At 34.8% G+C, this 13,990-nt stretch overlaps 1 protein-coding gene across 1 annotated transcript in view; it reads left to right on the forward strand.

Annotated features, from left to right (window-relative positions):
- The window catches only part of LOC150105145 (rho GTPase-activating protein 1-like), a 199,467-nt gene that overhangs the window by 160,822 nt on the left and 24,655 nt on the right, over positions 1 to 13,990 (forward strand). Inside the window, exons 11-12 of the mRNA XM_090396180.1 lie at positions 3,191 to 3,316; positions 13,824 to 13,927. Coding sequence (XP_090252306.1) covers positions 3,191 to 3,316; positions 13,824 to 13,927 — 230 coding nt within the window. The remainder of the gene's footprint in view (positions 1 to 3,190; positions 3,317 to 13,823; positions 13,928 to 13,990) is intronic.

Genomic DNA, 13,990 nt, shown 5'->3' on the forward strand with positions numbered 1-13,990 from the left:
GAAACATTAATTATCAGAGATCCCACATCTACAATGAGCTGTGGATAAAGGGATGCAGACCGAAGGCCTTTGGGTGTAGTCTACTTGTTGCGTGTCTCAGCACAATTTGTCAATATAACTGCATGCTGTGCTTGAATGTAGTCAACTTGCAAGCTGACCTGCCATGCTGCATCGATTATGTTTTGCTGTTATAACCAAAAATCTGTCTTTATGCTCCATGTTAGAGTGAGGGCAACCTCTTTAGCAAATGTCTGAAACTCATTCTATTAGTTTGAAATGCTGCCCAGAGTATGAATACAACACTTTGAAATTCCAAACTCTGTGGCAATATCAGTAATTCTGCGGCTTCTTCAAGCTTTCTAATAATTCTTCCCTGCGTGAAATCATCTAGATGATATCTTTGAGACATTACAAGACATCCAAGTTTGAAACTTTATTCTTTCATGAAAAGAGCTTCCTTCAAACAATTTGCTTAGTGCAGTCTTTTGCCTTTTATTCTGTTGAGTGCTACCATGTGATCCCTTTGTGCATGATTCGAAAATGTGAATTTGTACCTGCTTTCTACTCAAAATTTTCAGTTATACAAATTACCACAAGCTAATTCGTGTGAATTTGCAGTTATTATCTTCAGAAGTAGTGTTCGTCCTTAGGTTTTGGACACCAGTGTATGCTTCCAGACAATAAAACATCTACACATCGCCACCAAATGTAGTTTTTGAGTCACTAATGTCAAAACGTTATTCTCAGATTTCTCCATAAATAAATTGGCTATTGGATGCCCATAACTAAACCATCTTTTTTGCAAGTAAAAACTTTCCTACCTGGCAAAGAAGCGGTGGTGAATTACCAAATATGCAGAGTAGGCACTGGCCTATGGGCCCCATGCCATTTAGGAGCCCTGCAACAACGGATCAAAATAATATTGATTTGATCTTGAAAGAAAATTACAATCAAGCTTTCTTAAATTGTTTCCAAAAGAGAAAAAAAAAATGAATCAACTCAAAGAAATGAAACTTTACATTAAAGACTCTATAGAGAAAATACTGCATTAATGTAATGTACCCATTAAAGTACATAAACTATAGACATCGGGTTTACATTATAGTTAGTTTCTTAAAAGCTCATTTTCTGTCAGCTGTCAGTTAGGGGACCCCAAGATTTCAACTGTCTAGGGCCTCCACAGGGTTTAATCCACCACTGCAAAGAAGGAAGATTGCAGGCAGTTTTGGAAGTGACATGATATCTGGCAGAAAGAAGTCTGCAAAAATATTTACTGATTCTTTGACTGGAACTCACTAGAAAAAAGAAATAACATCCCATGTTATTTATTTTTTGTGATTCTAGTCTTTGCAGTTATATCACATCAGGAGAAAGTAGTTAAACACTAAACTAGTAATATTCAAGACAGTGTTCAAAGCAGTGTTTTTTTTTAATTTATGGATTTCTGATAGTTTGTTAAGAAATAAAGGAGTTAATCGAAGACTAGAAAACAACATGAGTTTTGCAGAAAATTAGGAGAGTGAACAGGTGGCAGCACCATATAAAAAATGAAGTATTAGAAAGGGACTTTACATTGTAACAGTCAGTGTTTTCACTTAAAGAGAATAGGAGCATAAATTTTTATCAAAACAGATGTTTGATACCAATATAGCAAGTAAAAAAAAAGACCAAGATACAGGTAGATTAATGTAAGTATAAGTGCCTTAGAAAAGTGATATATGACAGTATTGAAGTTCTGATAAATAGCAAATTGATTTGGAATAAAATTATTGATGATATATGCATGATATATACATTGTCACTTCTGGAGCACCTGTGATGCAAACAGGAATCAGATTTTCAGGCAGTTGTACAGCTACCACATTGGTATCTATAAGGGTAAGTACACTGCTTAGAAAGAAGTCAAACAGCCATGGCACTCATCCTTAATAAGATGTAGGGCCTCCTTTCGATGACTGCAGCAATCCTACGGGGCATACTTTCCACAAGCATGTGATCAATGGGAATTTTGGACTATTCTTCCTGTAGATGTGCGTAATGAGGGTCTGGATTGTTGTGGGGTGGATGTCCCTTGACTTCACCCAATCTCCAGTTCATCCTACAGATGTTCAATAGGGTAAAGATCAGGGCTCTGTGGAGGCCAGTCAAGTGTAGTGTTCATGTCCACAGACCACACAGCTATAGTACCAACCTTATGACATGGCACAGTATCTTGCTGAAAAAGTCAATGGTCATTTCCATAGAAACGCCACAAATTGGGAAGCATTTCATTGTCCAGAATATTCAGATACCTCTCGAAGTTCAGTGTTCGTGGTGCCACAGACAGAAGTGCAAGGCCAAAACCATGAAAAACAGAACCATACCATCACATTGCCATTCCAAATTTTATAGTTGGGGTTATATACTCTGGTAAAAGGCATCCACCACACCCGTCTGTCTGCTTGGTAGAGGGTGTAGCATGATTTGTTGCTCCATACCACAATTTTTCAAATTTCCATGTCCCACTGTACAGGCTCTTTGTACTGCTGAAGGCAACACTCTGCTGCATGTTGGTTTAGGTAATGTGGGCCTTGCACATTGTGCCTCAGTTCTTCTGAATGTTTTTGTGCAGATTCTTGTTCCTGTGTTTGAGCTCTGCATTAAACATGTCAGCCAATAAATGGTGTTTTTACATATTATCCTTCATAGTATCCTACAGTCATGTTTGGTTAGTGTGGTGGGTCATCCACTTCAGGTTGCACTTGCAGTTGACTCCCTGTGCTTCCATCTCAGTATGATATCCCTGATTGTTGACCTGGGATGGCCCAATTTCCTGAAAAGATAGGTCTGCACACATGGCATCCTATCACAACGCCTCTGTCAAACTCTGTCAGTTTCCTTCCCACAGCCATTTCACCTGGACTCAGTTACACTGACTTGAGAGCATCATATTCCTCCAATTTATACCGGGTACAAAAACGTGACTCATTATATGGCATGATGCACCTTGCCTATGGTGGTGCTGCCCATTGACTTCTTTCCAAATGTTGTATGTCACCATCTATTTTGATAGGAAAATTTTATTCTCTTATTTGGGGTTGAGCACTTTGAAACCAATCGGCATTTACTTTCCAAGGTAGAAACAACAATTTTCCATTTGCTATTCATTGTTATTTGTAAATATCTTAACAACAAATAAATTATATTTCAGGAAAACCAATCAGTTTTGAAGATTTTGAGATTCATGTACCAGCTGTGATATTGAAGTGCTTTCTTAGAGAACTGGAGGAGCCCCTTTTAACATTTGATTTGTATGAAGATGTCATGACATTTCAGGGTATGTATTATATTAATATCACACACACAATTTTTTTTTAGAACAGAAGAAATGAAAATTTGACTTACTAGCACTTCATGTGAAGCATTTAACATCATAATATTTTCACTCTTGCTATTAAATATAATTTCTACAACTAACTGCCTATTGGAGGCCTAAAATGGCTTTTGATGGTGGCAGTGAGGGAGTTGCACATTTGATTTCTAGAATAAAATTTGATTATTATCTAACACTTAGCACTCATTTATTCACCATAGCTTTGCAACCTCTTATGAGTGGAGGATTGTCTTAAATGAAAGCTGCATGAAAAAAAGTTTATCAAAAAAAAAAAAAAAGCAGCAGATTACTTGACGATATTTCCAAAATATACTATATAAATAATAGTTTACATACACACCTATAGTTCATTTACCCAAATTTAAGCATTAGCTTAATCTGATGTCTCAATTAGAATTGCAATTCTATTCATTGTAAGTTATTAGAATACAATCATTTTATTCTTATAATTTTAATTAATAAGAGCAAAATGACTAATTTCATTTTTTTTGTGTAATTTTTCATTAGAGTTAGGCTGATCTTGTAGTTGATTGCTATGTTGGATTAACTTCATTTCTTTCTGTATATACCCAGATGAATTTTATACACCTTGACTTTCATATTATTATTATTATTATTACATAACACCTCCATGGAGTTCAAGGACTCATCGAGGGAGGGTGCCCACTCTACAACTCTCCGTCTCCACCAACTGCAACTACCTTCATCGTCATCTACTGCTGACCACCGCCACTAGTATTTTCACAAACAAACATCCATGCCCACAGCGGGATTCAAATCCACAGCCTTTTGGCTGGAGAGCAGCTACACTAAACCACTCAGCCAACCAGGCTGGCAATATCAGGATAGAAATGTTGAGTTCATAAATAGGTGTATTCAATCAAAATAGTGGTGTTTTCACAAATCTCCTGCTGTCAGGATTTTTGCTGTCAACTATATAAAAGACGTCCTAAATCAACTTTTCGTTGCCAGTGTTGCCAATGACTTGGGTCTAATGCATGTGGGTATTTCATCAAAAGAATACTAATATTTTAAATGCAAAACAGTTTTCAAAGCAAATTGTTGATAATGAACTGAACTAGCCTATATATATACAGGGTGTTTGGGATAAATTTGACAGTTTCGTAAGGAAAAAGAAAATCTTCTTTGTATCTATTAAATTTAATGAATTGACAAAAAAACATTACAGGCAGAGTTAATTACAATACTATCAACAAGATTTACTCAAAATAACCACCATTAGCATCGATCACAGCTTCAATTCTGCTTCGGAACCTCGAACAAGCTGATGCTACAGTCTCCCTGGGAAGGGCCGCAAAAACTGTTTTAATTTTATCCATTAACTGGGCTTTTGTATTACTGGAAGTGCGATTGGTGTCTTTTTCAACTGCGCCCCATACAAAATAATCCATGGGGTTAAGGTCTGGGGAGTTTGGAGGCCAAACATTTGGACTGGTGAAGTCGTAGAAATTTTCAGACAACCATTTTTGACTTTTCCCAGAGGCGTGGCAAGGGGCCGAATCCTGCTGCCATACATACGGCCTACCATTGGCTACCCTTGTTATCCAGGGCTTGACTACAGTTAGCAACTCCACGAACAAAGCCCGAATTCCAATGCCAGGGTTCTTCAACACCTGTTCCTGCAGATTTGCGAGGAATTCTGCTGTACGAACGCAATCAGATCGTCTGCTAGGGATCTTTCTTCTTGCTACATCCTCGTAGTCACCATTGCAAGTCTCTAGTTCATGCCTGATTGTTTTTACTGTATTCAGGGAGCATTGGGCAGCAGTCGTGATATCCTTATTTTGATGGCGGGCACGAATCATCATGATACAAGTTATTCTCTTCCATGATTCAGGTGGGTTCCAGCTATCCATCCTTTCTGACATCTTGTATATGAATGAAGAAGGGTCCAAACTTTTAAATGAAGAGAAGTGTGTGTTAATACATGTAACTTACGGAAAAATATAATTAATTATAAATATGTCAAATTTATCCCGAACACCCTGTATATAAGTAGCCTATATATGAGTAAGTGAGCAGCTATATATAGCTGCTGACTTACTCAGTTTTATGCACATACATGTCATTCCTGTTCTAAATAATAGATCATGACACTTTTCAACAAAAAAGGTAATGTTTTATGCTATACAAAATTTGAGTGGTTTGTGTGCAATGAGAATTTTGGCAGATCTGTTAATCTGTGTGATGAAAAATGCATCAAACATTGGTTTGATCAGTTTTGAACCTGTGAAAAATGTTTACAGGATGCTCAATAATTAGGTAGGTGTTCATTTTCCAAGATAAGAGATGACTGGATAGAAAAAGATTAATTTTCTGGTTGCCTTGTAGCCATGACCTTCATTACAAGAACTAAAAGACAATTAGAGATATTGAAAAACTTTAACTTGACTTACTCTTCAAATGTTGCAATGCTCGTGTCAGTAGCCAAGTTAAAGGTTGGCTGTATGGCACACTATATGTGAAGCTCACATTTAGATTCTAATTAGAATGCTGTCATTTTAAATGTTTGTTACTATTGTATCTTAATTTTCTCAAGAAATCTTTGTATTTAAAATACTCCCATTCTTTTGTGGATCCCTGAAAATCTAGATAGCTATGAAGTGTACCTGCTACATAGAAATAATGGATAACTGTTAAATTTAATTATATAACATATACATTTATTGAGCCTCCATAGCTCAGTCAGTATAGACGAAGCCCTTTGGTCGGAAAGACCTGGGTTCGATTCCTGTCCATGATGTGAGGAACTTTTATCTGGTCTCTTCTGACTAAAGGTGAGTTAACTGTCTCGTACAGAGGTTGAAGGTTTTTTCTCCGGCTACAGTCATAACATCATAAGCAAAATATAAACCAACTAACATCTTTTTTTATAAAATAGTTCATTTAGTGTTGTTAATACTATTAAAATAAATTATAAATAAAGTTCAACACCTAATCTTGTCTATATGAGTACAGTATTTGTGTACAGTAATTTTATTTTATAATTTGTACATTGCATTATTTTATTATAAACAAAGAATACAATCGGTTAAAAATGTAATAGGTTCATGCAGTATTAATTGTTGCCATATCCTTATGGTTCATATAATGATTTCTGACTTATGACCTCTAAACTTACAGATGTGATTGTTGGAACAGAACCCTGTTGTAAGTCATAGACTGACTTGACTTCAGACTTATGAATCATTCTGTGTTTTGCAATTGATGTGTGCCCATCTAACTGAGGATAAAGAAATTATAGAGATTAATTCAAAATGCTTGTTCAAGCTTGATAATTGAGCATTATTTTTTTTTTAAAAAAAGTTTGTTTCTTTGTTTGTTGTAACTGGTCTCTTAATTAGACTTTGACTGGTTTTTTATAAATTTTATGCATAACATGCGATTTGTTGGTCTCCTTCATTTTAACAATGTTAGGAATGATGTCTAGAACATAATATTGTCTGATTCCCTTCTGTTGGAAGAATTAAGTAACATAAAAAACACTTTGGTAACTTGCTAATGAAACTACCATCCAAAAAATGATTTGACAGTTACCCCTCATCTAGACCACAATTTGATGTTTAAAAAAAAAAAAAAATTCTATACCTTAAAGAAACATCAGAGCAAGTACCACAGATTCCTCACAAGTACAGTCACTACCTTCTAACTAGCTCAGAAGCTATCTTCTTTTCTACTGTCTACCAAGGACAAATGACACTCTTTCTCTCACCTTGCAGGGTGTCTGTCAAGTGCTCTGTTCGTGTCAACTTTTCATTTGGATCAACCATTATTTGAAACTTGTGAAACTTTATGACGTCATCTAAATCTTAATTGTTCTGATTTCATGCCAGTCTCAAAATTCTGGGAAGTAATCATCATAATTTTTTTTTTTTTTTTTTTTTTTTTTTTTTTTTTTTTTTTGTAATATTGAATGTTATTTTATTCTTAACTACAGAATGCTATTCTTTTTTGCTCCTTTGAACTCTGATAGTGTTAACTGATAACTGCAGTCCTGATTTGTTGCATCATTGATTATTGTTGGATACATCCATGAAATCCTGGGACTCATTACAAGACTTACTACCTCATACTATGATACTTTTGTTTAAGTTATTTGCCATTATGGACTAACTGCTGGGTCATATGGTTTGAAGATGCACAATAAAGAACTAGAGAAGGATACAATATTAAATTATGAAAAGGACTTAAAATGTAATAATTACCAATACAAAGAAGTTAAAATAAACTATGAAAACTGAGAAGTTTGATATATAGTAGTTAATAGAGACCAAAGGAAAGGCAGGCATTATGATTTTCTTTTATAAATCTATTTCCAAACATTTAAATTACTACAATTATTGGAATGGAAGAATAATAGATGTTTTATTAAAAAAATAACCAGAGGCTGTTTAACAATAATTGAAGAGAAGAAGTAGACGGAAGAGGAGATGATAGCATCAAATTCTATGAACAGTTACAAAATATAGAGGAACTTTGATTATAGAATACTATTTTACATGCAAAACGACTGTGATATTAACAGAGGATTTAAATGCAAGAATTGAAAAAACAAAAATTAATACATACATACATACATACATACATACAGAAATGGTTCTGCAAAAATTAATAATATTGGAATATATGGAGAAAGTACTTTACACAGAAAATGGTAAAAATTTAATAGATTTTATAGTATATATAGAATTAAACAAGAATATAATTTCTTATTGCTAGAATTTAGGTTCATTTCTAAATTAAAAGTAGAAATCAGTTATGTTAAGCAATGTAATTAATGATTTACGAACATTTACTGCTGGCCTGGTTGGCCAAGTGTTAGAGTATCCACTCTCCGGCCAGAGGGCTGCGGGTTCGAATTCTGGCATGGGCATGGATGTTTGTGATTGTCTGTGAAAATACTAGTGGTGGTGGGCAGTAGATGGCATTGGTGTTGTTGTGGTTTGTTGGTGGATTGAGTGGTGGAGACAGTTGTATGCCCTCCCTCGATAAGTCTTTGGACTCCCTGGAGGTATCAGGTAGTAGTAATAATAATAAGTTCTTGGTTTTTGTTCAGAGGTGCTAGAGGCTTTGTCCCATTTTTGATATCATGATATGTGTTGAAAGAGTGGTAAGCTAACCCTGATTATTTCTTCTCTATTTTAAGCTATATTGCTAAGATATTCCATCTTTCTTATTTTGAAACTTCTGCAAGTCTGATCTATATTGGGATGACCACACTAACAAGAATGCTGTAAACCTCTGTATGTTTGTAGAAAGTGTTTACCATCGGTGATCTTAGCGTAGCTCGGAGCAAAAGCTGTGTGTTGCACATGTTCTGATAAGTCTTGTATTTTAGTGGGTATTAGTAATTTTAGTAATTATTTTTGGTTATATCTTACTTATTTTAGACTGTAAAGTTGTTTGTGTGTGAAATTTAATACAGGATATTGTTTTAGAAAGCATTCTAAAACAATATTCTACATAGCACTGATATATATACTAGGAAAATGGTGGCCAAGTTTAGCATGAGAGATCTTGTACGGTGTAATGTATGTTCTATGTATGCATTGCCAAGTGTGAACAGGTTGTGGTATGAAAGTGTGAATGGAGAGAGAATTTGTCATAAATGTTTTGTGTGCCAGTGTGAGAAATGCGAACCATGTAGAAAGCAAGAAAATTAATTGACGAATGCTAATAATGTAAGGAAAGATAGCAAAAGTGGTCTCATGAATGCAGAAGTAGTGAATGATAATGCCCAGAATGAGAGCATGAAAAAAGTGGCTGATGAAGTGAAAGGTTAAGGAGTGAAATAGAACATTTACGCTGTGTCTTTCACACGACAAAGCAGGAACTAGAGTGACTGAAGAAACAATGACTAAATAAACACACGTAAAACCATAGTAATAGGTTTTTTAATACATAAATATTTCGACCTAAGTGTCTTAGGACATCGTCAGTACAGTTGGGAACAATACTAGGAATAACAGACAGGGCGCATGAATACAATGGAATCCAAATGCATGCAGCAGTGCTTTCTAGCTTAAAAAAAAAAAAACTGTGAAGAAACAATTGTTTCTCGAGTCGCTCTAGTACAGCAAGTGGGAGATTGAAAGTAAATGTCAAATAAGGATATGGTATAATATGGAGATTCGATGATAAGAGGTATATACTTAATGAGCAAGTGATGAAAGCATGTTTCCCAGGTGCAAAAATCAGGGATGTTATTGATGCTGTCAGTTTGCAGAAGGGAGAAGTGAAAGAGATGGTTATTATGGCAAGAATAAATTATTTGAAATGGGGGGGGGGTATAATGAAAGAATATATGAGAGTTGTTGCAAGAAGCAAAATTGATAAAGAAGTAAAAACTGTGAGTCTAGTTGGCATTTCCTCTGAGGTTATGTTATTCAATCTAAGTCTCAGCTCTGGCAGGGTTCCAGAGGAGTGGAAAGAGGGTATGATAGTTCCATTGCATAAAAGTTGTTCCAAGATAGAGGTAGCAAACTACAGACCAATTAATATATCAGGAGTCGTTGTTAAAGTGTTGGAAAAGTTGGTGAAAGGTAAAATCCAACTGTGGGTTGTATAGGGATGTGATACTCTATAGTGGACAGCACTTCTTTGTAAAGGGTAGGTCCTGTCTTAGTAATTTATTCACATTTTATAATAAAGTGACAGCAGAATTGGATAAAGGAAATGGTTACACCATGATATTGCTGAAATTTGCAAAGGCATTTGACAGAATACTGCATGGAAAACTATTACAAAAGTTTGAGCAAATGGGAATGGATACGAAGCTAGTAGCATCGATTGGGGAGAGGGAGCTTACTCACACACCAGAGAATGGTGTGTTGTGGAGTGCAATCTAACAGAATGATGGTGACTAGTGGAGTACCTTAGGGTTCTGTATTACGGCCACTACTCTTAATTTGTATATCAGTGATATAGGGAAAGATGTAAGAGGAGATATTCAGTTGTTCTGTGGTGCAAAACTGGGGAGAGCATCAGTTGATAAAGGTGATGTAGAGTCCTGCAGGATGATTTAAATAAATTGGCATTGTGGGCAAAGGATATAATAATTGTCAATTGTCAATGATTGTCAGTTGCAAAATGTAAGGTTGTGCATTTCAGGTTGAAAAGGTTGCATATAGTATATCATATTGATGGTACTGAATTGCAGGAAATTGATGAGGCTAGGGACTTGGGATAATGGAGGACAGAGAACTGATGTTCAGAGAGCATATTGCAAAGCTTGGTAAAATGGCTCAAAGTGTTACTTGGATGTTGAAAAACATGTTAATAAGTAAAGATAGGCTGCATCTTGACTATTGTGCACAGTTTGGTCACCTGGGTTTCTTGGGGACCAGGAGGTGGTAGAGAGGATTCAGAGACAAGTGAGTAAGCTGGTGACAGGTCTGTGGACTGCTCTCTGTGACGAGTGGTTGAAGGTTTGTGGGTTACAAAGTTTAGTTGATAGGTGGAAAAGAAGGGAAATGATAGAAACTTTTAAGGGGATTTATAAAATTAATGCAAAGGAACTTTTTCAATATATGACAAATAGTCAGAGAACTATGGACCATCTATGGAAGTTGTAAGAGTGTGGTTAATAGTGGTGTGCAGACCAGATTTTTTGCATGAAGAGTGGACAATTAGTGGAATTGATTGCCAGAATTAGTTGCAAGTTATGTCAAAAGTAACTGTTATTCTTTCAAACTCTTCAGCTTACTTCCTCTGTAGATGATGATCCTACTTAGTCAAATAATGAACAGCGTGATCTCCTTCCTGAAATGCAGACCTGGCCTATAGAATTAAAGCAAAAACTCAAGTCACTTCACCTGTTACTCTTAGGAATCCAAAAATTCACAAAACTGGCATCCCTTTGAGACCCATAGTTGACAGCACAAGCTTCCAACTTAAGACCCACATCAGACACTCAGATTCCTACATCAAAAATTCAGCATATTTTGTACAGAAGCCATCTAATCTCCATTTCATTGCTGAACATTCTTGCAAATCCAGCTATAGTTGTTCTCTATACTGATATTAGTAACAGTAATTGTATGTTACTCTTACGAGCAGTCTTCAGTCCAACTTCTTCAAATGCAACATTTACCTCTATGAACAACTTTTTGCTCTCATCATCAGCATTGCATGCATCATTAAAACTATAACAGTTACTCTCAATTTTTTATGATAGTTTTTTTTTTTTTTTTGCACTTATCATCTATAGGTTAATTTACTATAACGAAGCCACCTGTCCCGTAATAGTAAAATGTTTCCTTTTATGTTTTTATATATTTTTAAAGACCAATTAAAATCCATTTCTTGTAATGACATAGTGTCATAAAGTTCCTATTCAACTTAATTGTCATGTTATAAAATTTGAATAGTCGTGATTTCCTGTTAACACATGCCATGTTGTCTCATAACGTTTCATATTGCCAATTAGCTATTCCTTAATTTTGACTATAAGGTTTTCAAGAGCTTTACATTCCAGGTGTACTAACTAGCTTATAATTTGTTGCATCTTTTTTTTGTAACATTCATGGAAAATCAAACTTATCTACTTTCTATCTCTTTGACATTATGCCAGATTTGAGATTTAAATAATGATAATCAGTGATATTACTGATTTTTAACACAGTCTTTTAAAACACATACACTTATATCTCATTCAATTTGATTGCTCTTTAAAATTGCATACCCATCTGTCTTCATTCTCTCATCTTTTGTTCTCCAGCATTAAATATTCAGATATTATTTTGTTTTCACAGGAATATGTGCATAGACAATGTGGTTGTTCAGTACTTCACTTTCCATCCATTTGCCTTTGTCAAAGTTATTCTTCCAATTTTCCACTTTATTGACCACATAATAGAAAGCATTAAAATTTCCTTTGGCATGCTGGTTAGTTTCCTCTCATAATCTGATTTTGCCTTTGGTAAAAGTTAAAAACTATATTCCAATAGGTATTCATATAAACATACAACTTTCTTAACATGGAATTACATTCAGAGAGACAGAAGAGATGACAGTATTTGCACCATTCAAGATGGTAACAAAAATTAATGAGAATTGATGGACATTTGTGTAGGGAGAGTGTTATTTCCTTGCAAGCAGTTTCTAGATTGTTGGTGGCTCTGTATTATTATTTTGAGACCTCCAGGGAGTCATGGACTCATTGAGAGAGGCTATAAATCACCCAAACCAGCTCTTATACCTTCCATTAAATTCATTGACACTAAATACTCACTATCCCTATAGGCAAACTATTCCACTCACTCACTGCTCTGTGAGAGAGAAACCTAGCTCTTGCTCCTTTCTTGACTGTGAACAAACTTAACTTCCATGCATGTCCCCATGTTCTCTCCCCACCTTCCATATAATGAAAAATTTCATCAGACTACATCCTATAACATCCATTCAGAAGGTTATAGACCTCTGTCATATCACCCCCCCCCATCTTTCTCCTGTTAACTAGTCTGTAATCCATATACTTGCAATCTATCCTCATAATCCAAATCCCATAATCTGGATATAATCTTTGCACCATTTCCATGGTTTCTTTATTTCTTTGGAACCTAAGAAACCATATCTGCACACAATAATCCAAATGCAGTCTTGTCAAGGTTTGCTTCAACATTGCAATTATCCTCTGAGTTGTATTTGCAACTTTTGATATGACCTTTGAACTTTAAATTCCTATCCACCATTATGCCAAGATCCCTAGCCGCAGTTTCTTGTAGCATAACTCTGCTAATATAATATGCCATTGGAAATCTCATCACATCAAAGTGCATAACTTTACACTTACTAACATTAAACTGACAGTCAAATTATCTATTACATTAAATTTTATTGCCTATGGGAAAGGGAAGATTACCTTTTTTTTTTTTTGTTCAGTATCTATGAATCAGTTTGTGGATTATTAGATTACTTCAGTGGGTTACTTTTGTAAACTCTTTTCAAAGGCCTCCTGCATTAATTGACATCAAGGATGTAATACATAATTTTTGTAGTTCAACTAAGAAATAACAAAAGTTAAAGTATCTGTGTAAGTCATAATAGAAACACTATTTGGATACAAAATGTCAGTATAGGGATCCATATAAATGTATAATTTTTCATAACACAAAATTATATTTGCTAATGTGCATTTCTTTTACAGATCATGTAAAATGATTTAAATAATCAAGTGTGATCAGTAATTCATTTGATTCATACTTTTTTTTTTTTTCCCTTTTACCTTCAACTAGAAATAAAAGGTATAAAACAACTTTGTCATTTTAATTTTTTACATATTCATTTCAAAATAGTTTTGTCATATTCGACTTCAAATATGGATATGCACTGTTTCACCATGTTAAATTTGATTATTTTTTTAAAAATGTTATTCTCTATTTTTTATGGGATATGTTGTGAATATAAATATTGACTACATAAATTACAGAGCTGGATGCTACTGACAAACTTGCTATTGCCAAGTCTATAATAGTCAGGTTACCAGAAGATAATTATGAAATATTAAGGTACCTCATTGAATTCCTCGCTAAGGTGAGTTTTGAAATTTATCTGAAATATTTTTAGTGATGTGATTATTCTTATATTTAAATGTCT

The sequence above is a fragment of the Typopeltis vanoorti genome, chromosome 7 (genome assembly GCF_054136105.1).
Source record: "Typopeltis vanoorti isolate ZY-2024b chromosome 7, IOZ_Tvanoo_1.0, whole genome shotgun sequence".
Classification (NCBI taxonomy): domain Eukaryota; kingdom Metazoa; phylum Arthropoda; class Arachnida; order Uropygi; family Thelyphonidae; genus Typopeltis; species Typopeltis vanoorti.